Genomic DNA, 17,873 nt, shown 5'->3' with positions numbered 1-17,873 from the left:
GGGCTGAGAGTATAATTCAGTTCTTAGAATTCTTTACAAGGCAGCGTCCCCCACAACCCCCACCTTCTCTTCTCAACTGTACGCTGCAGGAAGACAGACAGAATGATTTAGGACCTACCATGCCCATTTGGAACGTGCTTATGTGTTTTTCCTTTCCTGGGGGTTGACTGGCATGAAGATGAAGCATTGTTTGTGGCTGCCTTTGTATCCTCTGTCTCCTCGTCCTCTTCTTCATCCTCCTCCTCGTCCTGAGAGCTTCCAAAATAAACCATGTTGCTGGGCAGGGCTGGAGAACCTGATCATTATGAAGAAAAGGCTCATTAATGTCATTCCATTATTCCTCTGAGCTACCAGCATTATTCACAACCTAATTTAGTGTTAAACATAGCGGAAAGAGAGGCGGTCAGACTAATGCATGCCTTCAGTTTTGGTAATGCTATTACAAAAGGGATGTATACAAAGGCCACACTTCCAGACTCCATTATTAACTTAAACCACCAAAAAATAAAAATAAAAATAAAAATAAATAAATAAATCTTCCTGAAAGCATGTGCTTAAATGCTTTGCTGAACTGGGGCCAAAGACAGTATGGATAAACTAATCTATAGCCCAGGAACACTTTAAAGTAATACTACTTAGTATTTATAGTGTTTTCCAGCTATAGATCTCAAAGCACTTTGCACTGATGGTTTATTGTCTCCATTCTACAGATAGAAAAGAAACAAGGCACAAAGAGGTCCAAGTAACTGGCCTAAGTTCACCCAGCAAGTCAATGGTAGAGGGTGGAATAGAATCAAGATGTCCTGATTCTCTGCCCATTGCCCAGTTCTCTGGCTATGCTCCCTCCCAGATCTCCTTTATGTCATAAGATGTGCCATCTCATTTGACTTGCACACAAAAGGACAAATATTTTTAAATGTGCCATTCAGTTAGAGACATATGAGAAATAAAAAGTGCAGTGAATAACAAGCCAAGATTAGATTTTAAATGAATACCCTGTCACAGCATTTCCTTTCTATCTGTAATGTGAGTGCATGGGTTTTCCTGCACTACTCAAGGATACAGGATTGTCTCCCTCTTTGTATTATAAACTAGCTACTAAATACTACTGACACCTAAAGAACAACCTCCCATCTCACATGTTAGAGGTGTGACCTTGAGATGAGAGAGTCCCCAGCAGGGACAGATGCCCAAAGACTATTCAATGCAGTTATGCACACAAAGGTTTATTGGTGTTCCAAAAAGAAGAAATCTCCATGGAAATGGAGCTCATTAATGCACTATTGTCCTACTGCTAAATAAGAGTGGGAAGTTCTGCAGAGCTGCAAAAAGTAGTTCACCATTTGGTCAGAGCCCCTTTGCAAACCCTTTTGACTGTAAACGCTTTGGAGCCGCTATTATGCTGTTTAATATTTTTGGTGCCTTGTTGTTCATTTCTTGTGACTTGCTGTAAGATGCCACGTACAGTTTCTGTACTATCTAAATGATGCATTGTTATAAAGACCTACAGTTCATTCAAGTTAATCCTTGGGTTTAATGATTCCTGGTTCAACTGGACATCAGGAAAGTGTTTCTCACTACACAAATTATACTGGAAGGGGATAATGATCCTATACAAAGTATCTGACACGCCTTGGAAAGAGTGGCTGGAAACATCAACCTCATGCTGAGGATCACAGTGATTAGCACTACAACCTTGGTCTCTCAGAAGTAAAAATATATTTTGAGGTTTGGCTGCTCTGCGGTCATGAAGACAACTTGTTTTCTAGGAAGAAACCCTATTTCCCCTGCTGGGCCTCACCTAACTATGTCATCATCAGGGTTGGAACAGCAGCAAGAAACACCTGCTACCACCAGCACCAGTAGCCCTAAGAGGAGCTGTAGGGGGCCTGCCACCTGTATCCGCCACAAACATTTCTGGCAGAAGCCAAAGAAGAATCACCCCTCTCCCCAAAACAGACGAGAGGCTGAGAGGCAGGGAGTAGCTGCTCATGTGGGGGAAAGGTGGAGCAAGTGAGCGTGGCTGTCAAGATGCTAGGACTGACCGCACTGAAGACACCGGGGCTTTGAACACACGTAGCAGTCTCTGTCCTCAACTTATTTAGCAACCCTTGGATCTGCTGTGGGAGGGCACCAAGCAGCTACCTCTCTCCCTCCCCAGCACCCTTACCCCTAACATGAGAAAAAGGGGGTGAGAGGGTGAGGCACAGCTAGGGTATCCTCTTGGCAGTGGATCAAGACCTGTAGCCAGGGGAAGAGCCTGAGGTCAAAGGCTGCTACATAGGACCATACAGACGGAAGCAGTTATGTGGGTTCAGCTGCTCACTTCAGCTTGCCCTCACTCCCCCTATACACCTGTCTCCTCACCTCCCACCCAAACATCTCCTCTCCACTTCATCACTATATACATGCGGCTCCCCATCTATTCTGGTGGGCATGGTGATTTGCTCATAGATATCTGCTAGACTGGAGACAGCACAGATGATGCCATCTCTTCCTTACATCTGAGGATGCCATTAGAAGCAAGAGCCAAAGCCCTGCCTGGTGGCAGCCAGTGTGTCTCCTGATACCACTTACTGGACCATCAGCATGGGGTAGGTAGGACCAGCAACACCCAGCACAGGATGGTGCTTTTCTCTGCAAAGAGATTATAATATGTTACACACACACACAACTGGTCTATTGCACACGCTAACCATCACATTTCTACAGAATGAGGATCAGCAAAAACAGGATTCCAGATGTGTTGGAAGGCATGAAAATTGAAGCAGCTAACAAAAAATGAATAGGGCATTTTTCTGCAAGACAGGAACTTTCTGTCACACCATAAGCAATCATCTGAAGAAGATAAGAGGTGCTGGGAGGGAAATAAACAATTCCTTTTGGACTGGCCCAACTCTTCTGCAGTAACTGTCTCAAGAAAGCAATAACCCTAGGATAGTTCTGAATGAAAGAGACATTTCCCTTTCTCTTCCCTTCACACCAGTCTGCAATGTGGATCCAAAAATTATTGGCTCTGCATGTTGTGGTAACTCACTCTATGAATCAGTTTCTAGGACCACTAGCTTGATGCCATCACTATGTCAATGCTACACAAAACCTGGCAGGAAAACAAAGTTACTGTACATTCTAAGATGCCAGTTTTCAAAAATTTGATAGCTGTTGCCTTCATTGATTCAATTTAATGCTCAAAACACACCAAGCTATGAAGCCTGTAAAATTTCAGAAGGAGAATACTTAAAGAAAGTCAATTAGCAAAGACAGCTTTTAAATTTAAAAAAAAAAAAATTAACTGATACCAACAAAAATAAATGAATAATGCATATTTTAAAAAAAAAACAACCCCGCACGGGTGGCTGAATATGAATACCCATATCCACACGCACCTCAAGCTTTTAGCAATTTTGGATCTGGAGCCATAGGTTATGGATCAGTCCCACATTTACTGTGCGTTTTCTCCCTCTGACTGCAGAACAGGCAAACTCTTCTTCGGGGAAGAAATTTAGTCTAACTATATGCAAGGACAGCACCTAGCAGTGTTGATAACATAACAGCAATAATACCCCACTTCAGCTCAAAGCCCATTACAGTAGAGTATGAATTTGCTCTAAAAGGGAGGGAAGGGTTAACCCAGTTGAGAGCATAGCTATAGCCATCTTTCTTGGCCCCATTCATTCCATAAACATGCCATCTCTAGTTGGAATACTTTTTAAATTATTTTCTGTTGCAAACTGTGAACAACAAGGGTTAAACCACATTCCTCTGACAGCTGGGTCTGGTTGGAGAGTATATTTCAAGCCCAGGGAAATTAGACTAGCAGTTTCCAATGATACAGTAGAATTGCACTAATTCTCACTTCACTAATCTAGCAAGTCTGAAGTATAATGCATCACAGAAAACCTAGTGTTCTCTCCCACCTTTCACCAGAGATTTATTAAGGTAACCTGCAAATAAAAGAAATTATGCACTTTTTAGATTTTTTTTTTTTATTTTTTATGTATAGAGAAGGCTGGAGAAGGATTTTTATTTTTAATTTAGGAAGGGTTGGGGTTTTTTCCTGCTTCCAGTTTACATTAAACATTCAGGTTCTGTATAGCCGAGGAAACATGGACTTTTCTACACCTAAGGTTGTCCTGGTATGACTTAAAGGTGTGATTTAAAATCAGTGTAGTTAAACAGGTACAAAAGGCTATGTGACCCCTCTTATTCCAATTTAAATCAGGTTTACTTCAGTTGAGTATATCAGGAATCAGTTCAAAGAGATAAACCACTCTTAAACCAAAATATTTCCCAGTACTAAACTCTGCTGCACAATCTCTCTGCCTGGCCAAATATGGAGTCCTGCAGACATAATCTTCCTTTGTGGGAGAGCTGTCTTTAATTCAATCTGCTAATTACTGGGAAAATAACAATTGCCTTGTCTTCACTAGGATTTCACCTTGCGTTAACTAACTTGAGTTCAGAACACACCTTTTTTCCTTGTGAAGATGAGCCATGGGTTTGCTGTTTTCAGGTTTCCACTGGAACAATATGCGTGACTGAAACTTAAATGACTAAAATGTATCTTTCAAAATGTCTCATCCACAAGAGGCAATTGGAGTGATCCACCCATCTTCTCTTCTCGGCTTCTGACAATCAGAGATTTAGGGTTGCTCCAAGCATGGGGCTGAATCCTTGACCATTTTGGCCTAAGAGCCACCAGTGAACCTATCCTCTATTAATTTATCTAGTTCTTTTTTTAGCCTATTTATACTTTTGGCCATCACAACACCCCATGGCAACGAGCTCCTCACATTAATTGTGCATTGTGTGAAAAATTACTCTCTCTTCTTTGTATTAAACCTACTGCCTATTACCTTCATTGGGTGACCCCTGGTTTTTGTTTGGTGAGGAAAAAATAACGTTTCTCTATTCACTTTTTACACCATTCATGATTTTATAGACCTCTATCATATTCCTACGTAGTCATTCCTTTCTAAGATGATCAGCCCTTAACTTTTTAGTCTTTCCTTAGATGGAAGTTGGTCCGTATCCTTGATCATCTTTGTTGTCCTTCTCTGAACCTTTTCCAGGTCCACTATATCCTTTCAGAGATGGGGTGAACAGAACTGGACACAGTATTCAAAGTGTGGGCACACCATGGATTTATATAGTGGCATTATGATATTTTCAGTCTTATTTTCTATCCCTTCCCCAATAGTTCCTAGCATTTTGTCAGCCTTTTTGACCACTACTGTGCATTGAGGTGAAGTTTTCACAGTGACTCCAAGGTCTCTTTCTTCAGTGGTAACAGCTAATTTTGAACTCATCTCTTCCGGTTCTTTTATTAAAATGCGCTAAATGTATTTTCAGGTAATCTGCCAACATCTGTGGTTTCACAATTACATTTCTCTCTTTCTTGTAAGTGTTTTCCTCTTCTCCGATGTTCTGTGAAAGATCTACACAAAGGAAACTGACTATATAGGGGAAACAAGGAAACTGACTATACACAAAGTGTTGCCTAATACACAAGTAAAGAAGCTAATTGTTGTTTAATCTCTTTCAATTAGAGTCATAAGTGTTATTTGTATAACAGGAATAAAAAAAGTCAGATGGAAGTGGGATTTTTAAATTGAAGGATTTCCTTTAATAATCTGCAGAGCAAAATGTTCAAAACAATGTGCACATTTTTTCATGTGCAAAACTTAGGCCTCATCTACACTGCCACTTTACAGCGCTGCAACTTTCTCGCTCAGGGGTGTGAACCCCTCCCACCCCACCCGCTGCAAGTTTCAGTGCTGTGAAGTGGCAGTGTAGACAGTGCACCAGTGCTGGGAGCCGCGCTCCCTGCGCTGGTAGTTACTCCCCTCGTGGGGGGTGGAGGGGGGTTTACAGTACCGGGAGACCCAGCACTGGTGCCGCGACTACACAGCCACGTTAAAGCGCACACCAGTGCTTTACTGTTGCTAGTGAAGACATACCCTTCGACTTGCATATAATTCAATGTGCATATGTAAGTAGGGGGTTTTGAACTCTGGCAGCTACCTACACTACTTGCACACACCTACCTTTCAGAAGAAAGTGGCTGATGCAATAGAACAAATGATACTCTCTTTTTGGCTAGTTTAAAAGACAAATGTGAGTATTAACATTTCTGATTTGTCAAATGTTCAATTCCCCTCCCCTCAAAATAAAAGATACTGTTCCCTGTGAAATTACAGGCATTTTTGTCTCAGATTATATAAGAGCATTAACAAAGTTGGAAAAAAAAACCAAGAATTTGGGTCAGAGCTACGGACTCAGGAGTATGGAAAGAGTCTCTGTTTTGCCAAAAGCAGTATTTTGTTACTCTTCAAAATTAGCTGGCAGTGTTTCTGCAATGTTTACTGAAGTGCAAACCAAATGTTTTCATCTGGACAGAAATCAGATTGTGATATGTTACAACCACAACAGAAATCATTTCAATCCAACAACCTTCTCTCTAATTTGGGCTGCGTTTTTTGTAAAATTGGATTCTTCTTCCTCAATTATTTACACAGACTCCCCCTAAGCCCCCTTCTCTTATTTCTTCGAATAATTAAACATAGCCCAGCTGTGCTTTTGAAAAACACTAAAACAATTTAAGCCGTCACAGTGATTTAAGAATGAGGCAGGTCAAGGTATGTGCGCCTTAAGCCTGACCCAATAAATATGTGGCATGCCAAATACTACACTACTGGCCTTTTGTGAAGGTTTGGTTTTTTCCTGCCTTTGACATAAGGCCCCATTTTGGGGCGGCATACAGGTGGAAAATCTTGCCTTCTGAATAGGGCTGACATGCCTGCACCTCTGTGCTAAATACAGAGGGCCAAATTCTCATTTATAATAAGGCCCCTTTATGCTGCTCTGGCAGGCAGTGTAAATGGTCCTTAAAGGAGGAGTAAACTTAATTTATACCCACATTTTATGGCCCTTTTATACTGTGAGGGTGGCATAATGGAGCCTTACTGAGAAATCAGATATGTAACCTCTAATGAGGAGAGCAACTACATTTCATTTATTTAATTCCACATGCAGGAATAATCAAGTGGGACAGAGAGTTCTCTGGTGCCTGAATAGCTTGGAGAAGCGTATATCCAAAGTGTGCAAGCGAGGCAAGGAGCACATATACACACTGCCCTTCAAATCATGCTCCCTCCATCATCACTGGACCATGAACTGCCTGGTGTTATAGCTATGACATACAGCCCAATTTCTCCTTTTTTCCTTTTAAAGCAGCTTGTGAAGGTAGTGGAGCATGGGACAATTGTTTATCCTTTGGGGGGAAGGGGAAAGGGAAAGCTGGAGATCAATGGGAATTTTCAGAACAAAAATAATTTTCATCTTTCTGGTAGATGAGACAAACACAGAGACAAGGTAGGTAGCAGGATAGTGGATGGCAAAAAATAAATAGGGGGACTTATACAAGATTTCTTATCTGACGATCTCAAAGCAATTGAGCAATTTTGCTCCAACAGCTAGAGTTGAGCAATTTCTCTCTCTCTCTTTCACGCACACACACAAAAACAGAACACTCCTTCCACTGTGATCAGATCACTATGAACAGGATTTGGACTTCAGCTGGAGCGCCACCAAGACTGCTCTCTCTGACCCTTCCACAAATACTAACTGGCTATTTTATACAGGAGGAATCTTTGTTCCATCATCAGCCTCTCTCATGGCAGACGTGCAGAGCAGCTGCTTGTGCCTGGTTCAAAAGCATGCACAGTTGCCAGCATTTTCCCTCCAAGGGACAACTCAACAGAAACGTTGGGATTCTGATAATTTACTAGATCCTTGGCTGCCAGAAGATTTTACTTTCTCATGAACTGTAGGTTATTTAACTAGTGACTCCAGAGCAGCCAGCAATACAGGTGACTTACCAACAAAACAAAAATGAAGCTTGTGTTATCTTTTGCTTTGTTATAACATAGGAAGGAAGCTTTTTTTTTTTTTAAAAAGAGCTTTTCAGGTTTTGTCTGCCCTGCAAGACGATGCAGCCTTGTCTACACTAGCTTTTCCCCAACCCCTAAAAACTTCCCATCATTGCTACCGTTGTTTCAGCTCCACCACTGAAGAGTAGAAATGCTAGTGCATGCAAGGAGCAGACATAGTGGGGGCCAACGTCCTCATGGGCACTGAGTGCTAGAACCTGTTCTGCCCCTTCCGAGGAGGCGTCCCCCCACCCCCACTATCGCTTGCTGCCGTCTCCACCCCTGTCCCCCTGCCAGCTGAGCAGGGCTCTACGGGTGTAGGAGTGTCTGGGGCAGGATGTTGGAGAGAGAGAGAGAGAGCTGGGCTCCGGGGATGAGTAACTGGGGCAGGGCGGGAAAGGGAGAGCCACGCTCTGGAGGTGGGGATGAGTGGGGCAAGGAGAGCCATGCTTGGGGCAGAACAGGGGAGCCGCCGGTACCTCTCTCCACTGGAGCTGTTCCTGAGTACTCCACTGCTCCTCCAGGCTGCAGCAGCAGCTCCTGCTCTTCCACACACCCCCGTGGCAGAGATTGGTTACTGCAGGTAACCAGACTTTTAGTGCCTGACCGGACACTGCTAGGTTGCCTTTTCGCTGGACTTTCCAGTCGAAAACTGGACACCTGGCAACTGTAAGCTGACAGCATTTTAACCATATGTTGTCTAATCTGTTTGCCTTTACTATATAATAAAGGAAATAGGGTGGGCACAGGCTCAATTTTCAATAAAATCCTTTGTTGGTTATCTTAGTAGTATGTATGTTCTCAAAACTCAGGTTATACAATGTCAACCAAGGAAATACAATAAGAGAGGAACATACATTGAAATGTTCTAACCCATGCCACACGTATGCAAGACCCTTGCTAGTATAACCTACCATCCTCGTTTCTATTTATTGTTCTCCTCCTTCTCTTTGAAAAATAGCATCAAATTTCCTCCTATTGCTTCCCTTTTACAACACATGGTTAAAATGCTGTCAGCTCCTTGTATACACTAGCATTCCCACTCTTCAGTGGTGTAGATAAAACAACTCACCCTACTGGCTGTTAGATCTTCCCCTTGCTCTCCCCTTCATACCTTGTCTTTTTCTTTGCTCTCCGTTCCTGTATTCCTTTACTTCCCGCTTTCTCTTCTACAAGTCCCCCGGTCTTTCCATAGTTCTTCCTCCCCACTCTAGCATTCAGCACTTATATGAACATTAACTAGCTACTCATCACAGAACCCATGCAAGTACATTACCTCCCATTTTAAAAATAAGGAAGCTAAGGCAGAATGAATAAATTGACTTGACCGTATCAAAAGCAATAGAGGGAACTAGTCTCAGAACTACGATTAGTTTAGAATTAGAACTCATTCTTGTACTTATTCCACCAGACCATGCTTCTTACACTACTAAGCTATTCCTCTTTGTGGTCAGAGGTTACTTTTGCTGCTCTGCAGAAGAGCGATCTCCAGCTGCAGGTTGGCAGCCAGGAGGGAGTTTGCACTAGCCCTAGCTCCATTAGTAGCAGCACATATGGCATGTGGAAGGACGGACATGGAATGGGGGTTGTGAATAATTGCTATAGTTCCTAACATTTTCACATTGACAATAGACATCAAACCCGAGAACCTGGTTTGCATTTTCAGGTCTGTCATCACATGACGGGACAGATTTTTTGTTTCTTTAAAATTAAAGTAAAAAATAGCCATAACATTTCTAGAATTACAAAAATCAGAGGGCTCACCGATATTTGCTTACAAAGGCCAAAACCACAGTGACATCAATACCTCTATAAAGTACTGAAATGTTATCCCCATTTTACAAATCGGTCTCGAAAATCTAATTGGCTTGCCTATAGTCCTGCAGTGAGTCAGTGGTACAGACACGAGGAGAACCCGGAAGACCAGTCCCCTCTTTACCAGAATCAAGTCAATTTCACGCTGCAGCAGCAATATAGGAACAACAGCAGAAGCAGGCACTGGAGTCACTCCTGTGAGTGGAGGTCAGGGGGGCAGCATAAGGGAGAAGAATCTTGATTCCTCTGCAGCACTCCGGAGGCTACAGAGTAGAGAAAAAAATAGAAAGTTTCTTCTGCCTTCTAGCTGCATTTCCAATTTATCAAACATCTTCTAGCCAGAAGTTGGTATGAAAGATAGAGGTCCGCATACTAGGTTCAAGGACAGCATCCTAGCAGAAGACCTATCGACTGCGGAAGGAGGGAGGTCAGAAGACTTTCATCACTCATACCTCACTACTATGGTTTCCTCCATTATCTTGTATATGCTCTTTTGGCTAGTGTGTGCTTTGTAAGTTTTTAAACCTCTACCATTACAGCATAAATTAATGCTTTATTCTTCAATTCCTGTCCTAAACCACTGTTAATGCACAGCATCATATTTTACCGGTGGGTGAAGTGATCCCATATACAACATATATTTATTTTTCATACTACATAAGAGAAAAGCTCTATCTATGGCAGAGCACTGTGTATTAGTCTTAATTTTGAAAAGGGCTTTAGGATTCGCTGGGATGAAAGGTGTTATATACAAACGTAATATCATTAATGGAATGGTTCAAGCAATTAAAATCTGTTCACTTCAAAGCTTGCACAAAAGATATGGGATTAAGTCTTATGATTTCTTGTCATGCCAAAAGCTCAACTTCAAATGCCCAAATCATTTAGTACTGAAAACCAGCTATGAAAATTGCCTTCCAGTTTTTTGTAAAACTACCTCAAGTCTTCATGTTGCAATTTCTTGTATTTTAGAATTAAACTAATCAAGGTTATGAAGCAATTAAACTTCTCTTCCCAAAGTGTCAGCATTTTAATGCCCTCCTTTCATAACTATATTGATAAATCTGCTATTTGATTGGAATTATCTTGTTTGGCTTTCTTTAACCTGCTTGTATAGTTCTTATGTAGTTCGTAAGAGACTGAAGTTGGAAGTGACAGAGGAGGAGAAAGACCTCAGTATGTGGGTTGATCACAGGATGACTATGAACCACCAATGTGATGCAGCTGTGAAAAAGACTAATGCAGTCCTAGGATGCATCAGGCCAAGTATTTTCAGAAGAGACAGGGAAGTGTTAGTACCATTACGTAAGATATGGTGAAACCTCATCTGGGATACTGTGTGCAGTTCTGGACTCCCATGTTTAAGAAAGATTAATTCAAACTAGAACAGGTGCAGAGAAGGGCTGCTAGGATGATCCAAGGAATGGAAAACCTACCTTATTATTAGAGGAGACTCAAAGAGCTTGGCTTGTTTAGCCTAACCAAAAGAAGGCTGAGGGGAGATAGGATTGCTCTCTATAAATATATCAGAGGGATAAATACCAGGGAAGGAGAAGCGTTATTTAAGTTAAGAGCCAGTGTGGACACAAGAACAAATGTATATAAACAGGCCATCAACAAGTTTAGGCTCAAAATTAGATGAAGGTCTCTAATCATCAGAGGAGCGAAGTACTGGAACAGCCTTCCAAGGGGAGCAGTGGGGGCAAAAAAAACCTGACTGGCTTCAAGACTGAGCTGGATACGTTTATGGAGAGGATGGTATGATGAGACTGCTTACAATGGTAAGCAGCCGATCCACAACTGCTAGCAGCAAATATATCTAATAGCTGGTGATGGGACACTATATGGGGATGGCTCGGAATTACTACAGAGAATTATTTTCTCAAGTGTCTGGCTGGAGATCTTGCCCTCAGGGTCTAACTGATTGCTACATTTGGGGTCGGGAATGAATGTGCCCCCAGGTCAGATTGGCAGAGACTCTGGGGGGGTTTCGCCTTCCTCTGCAGCCTGGGGCATGGGTCACTTGCAGGATTAAAGTAGTGTAAATGGCAAATTCTCTGTAACTTGTAGTCTTTAAACCATGACCTGGGGACTTCAGTAACTCAGCCAGAGGTTAGGGATCTATTTCAGAAGTGGCGAGGTTCTGTGGCCTGCATTGTGCAGGAAGTCAGACTAGATTATCATGATGGTCCCTTCTGACCTTAAAGTCTATGAGGGGGGTAGTTTAAAAATGTTATGACACACAAAGAGTAGATATGCCCTGTTAAGATAGCAGAGGATAGAGACAGCAGGCCACTACATTTTCTACCCAGGAAAATGACAACAGTTAAAGGGGTATGCCACAGCAGAGTGAATAAAAAAAAAAATTCTTCAAAAAAAATTTAATTGTTGATCATCTTTTGTTTTATTTAGATAATAAGTTTTTCTTTTTTTAACCTAAGCTTGTTTTAAATGAAATCTGAATTTAATATAAACTATGTTAAGCTCTAAAAATGTACTATAATCTCTTCAAACACTTAAATAAAAAAAATGAATATGCTGAATCCCAGAGCTTCTATTAAAAATTTGGTTTTAAAGGCTGCTTTTCTACATAAAGAAAGAATCGGGGGAAAACATCTAACTTTTGAGGTCAATCTTTATAAATATGGCACAATAGGTAATGTACTGTATTAAGGGCTTGATCCTGTGGGAGACCCAGGGGCTGTGTACCCGGGTACAAGAGACTGTCCAAGTCATCACAGGTGTTGGGACCCAGCCTCTGACTCCAGGAAATACTATCATGTATCTCATGAGGATCATCCATTAACCCTTCCCCCTCCCATCTCCCTGATCTCATACTCTTGTTTTAAAGCTTCTCCCTACCTGAACATACTAAAAATGTACAATCAGCATCTGAAAATATTAAGCAATATAATTGCTTAAATATATGTACATAGTTATAGTGTATCCTCCTAGGTAACAAACAGATGGTACCAAATCTAATGTAAAGGCTCTGTTTAATTGTAAATTAACAGGTTTTAATGGCTATATATCAATCAATGAGAATGCACCTTTCTTTAGACAGTAACCAAGAAACAAATGGAAAGTTTATGAAAATCAATTATTTAAACTGAGACTTTCCACTTGATTTAAATCACAATTTAAGTTGCTGATTTAAACCACCTTGATTTAAATCAATCCACCCAGCTGTGACCTTAGGCACCCTTGTGTTCACACCCTACATACTACTGGAATAATTTTTGTACAAAATACGCCTTGTGAGATATCATTTGAAAACTAACTCCACACTGGTCAATAATACTATTGTAAAATATATGTAACAATGCTGTATGTGAAATTATGGATATTTACTAATGTTATGCTTTAAAATCTGTGACTAAAAGATGGGCAATTGCTAAGTTTTCTCCAGACAGTGGAAAGAGGCCAATACCTCAAACCAGGTGTGGCCCAGATTCAATGGGCTATTCATTCGTATTGGAAATTGCAGCAGGAAGAGATAATTTGCAATAGTAAAAACCAACAGCAGGGGAGGAACAATCAAGAAGCCTGATCTTCCAAACCTTGTGGCTCCTTTACGCAGCATGAACTAATGAACTTTATCTGGGGGTAACCTTCAGAAGAATACATTTCAAAGGCTTATTCAATTGTCAAAGGGAGGGGCAAAGAACCCGAAATCACCCTTCACCTAAGGGGACAAAGAGACCAAGCTATTTGAGCTGTGTGTTGGGTCCTGACCATTAAAAAGCTGGAAAGAAGACTGTGGGAGAGAGAGAGAAACCATCTTGAATGAAGACTATCTTGCTAGATTAAGTTTTAGACCTTTAGATTCATGTTTTCACTTTTGTTTGTAATCATTTGACTTTAACCCTTAAATCTGAATTTACTTAAAATCTCTCTTTTTGATTAAATACACTGGTTTTGCTTCTATTCTAAATCAACCAAGTGCTGTATTTGAATTGCAGTGATTATTAAAAACTCCAGTTAAAGCCACACGCTGCTGTGCTTTTGTCTCTTTAAAGGAGCAACAGGTCTTATTACTGAACATTTCACGGCAGACTATTTTGCGGAAATTCAGGACTCCAGGTGTGTTTGGGACACTTGGCTACTAGCAACCAAGGGTGGAGGAGACCAGAGCATGGCTGTGATGTGACAGGCAGGCTGATGGAGTCAAGAGTTGCTGAACCAAGGCTGCTTAACACACAGACACCCAGTGCACGCGTGTATGCTGGCTGGAGTGTCCACACAGGGAGCTACAACAGCATAGTGGCACTCAATGTTCAAGCACTAACAGTGACACAACCTCTTACTGGTCTCAATTGCACCCCAAAACGTGACACCTGCCCCATAGCCTATTTAAGGGTGGGATGATTGTGCGAGGACAGCAGAGGCAACACATGGCCGGGGGAGGCACCCGGGGTCATGTGTGCCCCCAGACTTCTGCCAGGTCACATGATGTGGCTGGGGCCCCTCCCTGTGGGATAGCTACCGGAGCTGGTGAGCTGCTCCCCGTGGGCAGAGGTAGAAGCAACAGCTGGGAGCTCCATGGAGATGCTGCTGCTTTCTGGGAAGGGAGACTGAGGGTAAGGAGGTGGGGGTGTGGACTTGAGCTGTGTCTTTGAATTATGTTCTCCCTCCGCCACCCCCATCAGCAGGTACGGGTTGTCTCTGGAGGACAGGGTCACTGGAATGGTGAAAGGTGCCGAAGTTTGGAAAAATATGCATATCTTTGCTGCAGTGACAGTGGAGTTTGCTGTTTGCACACGTTTTCGCAACACTGCAGCATTTTAAAGTTGATGAAATTGTTAAATCACTTGAAAGAGTGAAGAATTGTGTGTTTTGGGTTATGAGAGGGCAGAAGTTCTGTTAGCACAGACTGAAAGCTGTATTTTGAGGCCTTAATTACTGAGATGCCTCTATTTAGGAATCCCTAAAAATCAATAAAAACCTAGTTCCCATATCTCCAGCTTATTTTGAAAACTGACCCTAGGAAAGCTTTCTAATGTTGGATACTAATCATCATCTTTGCTACTCCCACCTCCCCTGAAGAACTCATCTCCCCTGAAGGGTGGAGGTGGAGTGGAAAGAGAACCAACTCCCTAACTTCTATCACTCCATTAACATTTTTAACCTGTAAATAATTGTAGGTGGGTAAAGGCCACTTAAAAACAGAAGCTATTAGGAATAATGTGATCTCAGTCACAGAAAATACAGTAAAAGTACAGGCTATTGTACTACAGCATAAAGATGACACGTTCCTCTCCACATGAACTACTGAAAGATACTAATTATGCCTCTGGCAAAGGGCACATGCGCTCCTTCAAAGAAGCTATTTAAAGATAAGAACACTGCAGGCAAACACTTCAGATGTATTTGCACTATTCGATTCCTTCTCATGTTGGAAATTCTGGGGCATGAGTTAAAAACTAAAAATAATAAAGGAATGGGAATTCTGCCAAGCCTGGTCAATGTTGTATTCTAAATACTTTGAAAATACTATTAATTGTTAAAGTTTTTTTGTCTTAGTTAGATGACTTTTTTAAAACAAAACAAAATTTAAAATGCCCATTAATACCCATTTTGAAGTGAAGAGTTTGAAAAATCAATGAATAGTAATTTCAGAAGTGTCCACAGCCCTCACAATTTGTGCTAACGAAAACGAGCAGGAATTAGTAAATTCTCTCCTCACTTAAATTAGAGCATGTTTAAAAAGAATAATTAGGATCACAAACTTTCAGAGAAATAAAGAAGAACCCAAAGTAATATAGATCCCAGTCCTACAAAGGGATCTCTAAGCATGGGCCTCTTCGCCCTTTGTGGAGTCTCACTGTCTTCCACCAACAGCCTGTATATAATATTCTATGTTCCTGGAATTAAATTAGACTTTCCAGCTACATTTTTGGATGTTAAAAGCCATAAAGAAAACCTTCCCTCCTCAAGGGAAGAGTGAAGATCTTGCTCTTAGTGGAATTTTTAAATTACTGTACTTTCAGGGGAAAGCGTGGTATAAACGTTCGTTTCACAAAGTACAGATGACAGGTTTCAGAGTAGCAGCCGTGTTAGTCTGTATTAGCTGTAAGTTTACAAAGCTCAGTGTATCTCCCTGAAGTCATGTACAGAGAAACAAAGCTAGTTCGTTAGCTGCTATTGGCAGGGAAGATTCACTTTATATGAGCATTTGTTCAATACTTTAAAAGACTAACACTTTTATGAAGGGATACAAATCTCTAGGTCCTCATGGACTTTATCATCAAGGTCTGATATTTTGTATACCATCTGAAAAAGGAATTTGAGCAGGACACCTAATAGAGTCCCTTCATTTCCCCACTGCTTTATGAAATACACGAGACACAGTGTACAATTTATTCCAAATATGCTCTACAGCCAACAGAACAGCAACACTTTGAGGCCCACCAGAAGTGTGTAAAACTCCACTGCTGTGAAACTGGCCTAATTAGCCCACGTGGTACCTTTCTCAGAATGAGTGATTGTTGTAACATACGTATCAAACATTTATACAGTGCCATACATTTATACTCTGTTTTCAACAAGAAGATTTAGGAAAAAATTTATTCTCCACATAGTATCACATTGTAGTTTTCAAGCTGTCACTCAGCAGATACCATCACTGAGCAGATATCAAAGCTCATACTACTGACTTATCAGCCAAACTAGTTCCCAATCCTGCAAAGTGACAGAGTCCCACTGAAATCAACAGGACACTGCACGAGTGGATCACCCTGCAGGACTGTCTCATTAGCTGACCCGCTGCACAGTTTTCAAAGACCTGAACAAATGTTCTATATGTGCCTCGTGATACTATGTTACCAACAATTACATCACTGCTAAACCTATAAATTGCCATGAATTTCAGTGTTTTACAATACTAGGGTAAACTGTAAAAGAATTGGGTGGGGATTTAGCAGCACAGCTCTTAGTAACAACTGAAGCAACAGACTTGAAACCCCACATGAAAATTTTTGAAAATTTGCCTCTTGGTGTTTAATAAGTGATTGCACTGATAAAGAAAAAAGTCTTGTTATGCTTGCTTAGTGTGAGCGATCGGGTGCAAGCGAGAGAAAGACAGAATCAAACTGATCTAAAGATCTGACTGGAATTTTTCCTCCATTTATAAAGGGTATTGGGTTCACCACCTATAGTTTTTACCCACTTTTCAACTCTAACAACATGATTAAATCAGATTAACATTAGAAGAGAGAAAGTTGCTTCAAACATAGACAAGACAGGCTTTTTATTCTTCTGTGTCTCATGGTTCTAGCCAGCAGTTTAAAATCAACTTCAAATGTTCTTTACTGCTTAACAATCACCAGAATAAAAATCCATCTTAAAATGTTGCAGGTGCTGAAGGATGGGGGTGGACTGTGTTAAAGAGAGCTGGGGATGGAAAGAGATTGGGGGGGGGGGGGGAATTGTGGATCACAATGCAAGATGTGAAGAAAATGTCAGTTTTTAAATTTTTTTTAAACTGTGGTTACCAGATGTTAAAGGGACATTCTCTTCTCCATTAAGGCTTAAGAATGACGTTTTCTACATCATGCTTTTAACTAAGGCTGGCTATCAACATTTTTTTAAAAAGCAATAAAGGAAGTTATTTTTAAACAAACAATGTTCTCTTGCAGCACCTTATTCATTTGCAGAATACTGCAGCCTGGAGTTTGAGATCCAACAAACTTAAACTAATCAGAAACTGACAGATGGACTTCAATTTTATTTCCATTCTGTCATTATTGCCCATGTTGAGCAAAATGTAATAAGTAAGATTGCATAAAATGAGAAAGGCGAGGAATTGATATAATTTTTTAAATTTTAGATTCAATAATCCTTGTGTTAGTAGCAGAGATCCTTGCAATCCATTTGCACCTCTGAAAAATGTAAAAAAAATGCAGAATTTGCATTTTTACATAGAATCTTTAGTTTCTACATTCTGCGAAAAAAATAAGTACATATCTTAACTATTAGCTAAATTTTACTGAAAGTATAGGGTGTCACTTATTCAATGAATGCGACCTACCCCTCTTGTGGTTGATTTTTTAATGGGCTTTAAACTTACACAGCTAAACATACTCCAATAAACTGCTTTGGGCATATATAGAGAGAGAGGTTACTCAA

General features: G+C 40.9%; 1 protein-coding gene across 3 annotated transcripts in view; it reads right to left on the bottom strand.

Annotated features, from left to right (window-relative positions):
• JARID2 (jumonji and AT-rich interaction domain containing 2) overlaps window positions 1-17,873 on the bottom strand; it is a 307,763-nt gene that overhangs the window by 67,196 nt on the left and 222,694 nt on the right. For all 3 annotated transcript variants that reach the window (XM_073331951.1, XM_073331952.1, XM_073331950.1), the window contains exon 5: window positions 119-295. In XM_073331951.1, coding sequence (XP_073188052.1) covers window positions 119-295 — 177 coding nt within the window. The remainder of the gene's footprint in view (window positions 1-118; window positions 296-17,873) is intronic.

This window comes from Lepidochelys kempii, chromosome 2 (assembly GCF_965140265.1).
Source record: "Lepidochelys kempii isolate rLepKem1 chromosome 2, rLepKem1.hap2, whole genome shotgun sequence".
Classification (NCBI taxonomy): domain Eukaryota; kingdom Metazoa; phylum Chordata; order Testudines; family Cheloniidae; genus Lepidochelys; species Lepidochelys kempii.
The sequence above is the reverse complement of the archived record's forward strand: the minus strand, read 5'-3'. Positions and strand labels throughout refer to the sequence as shown.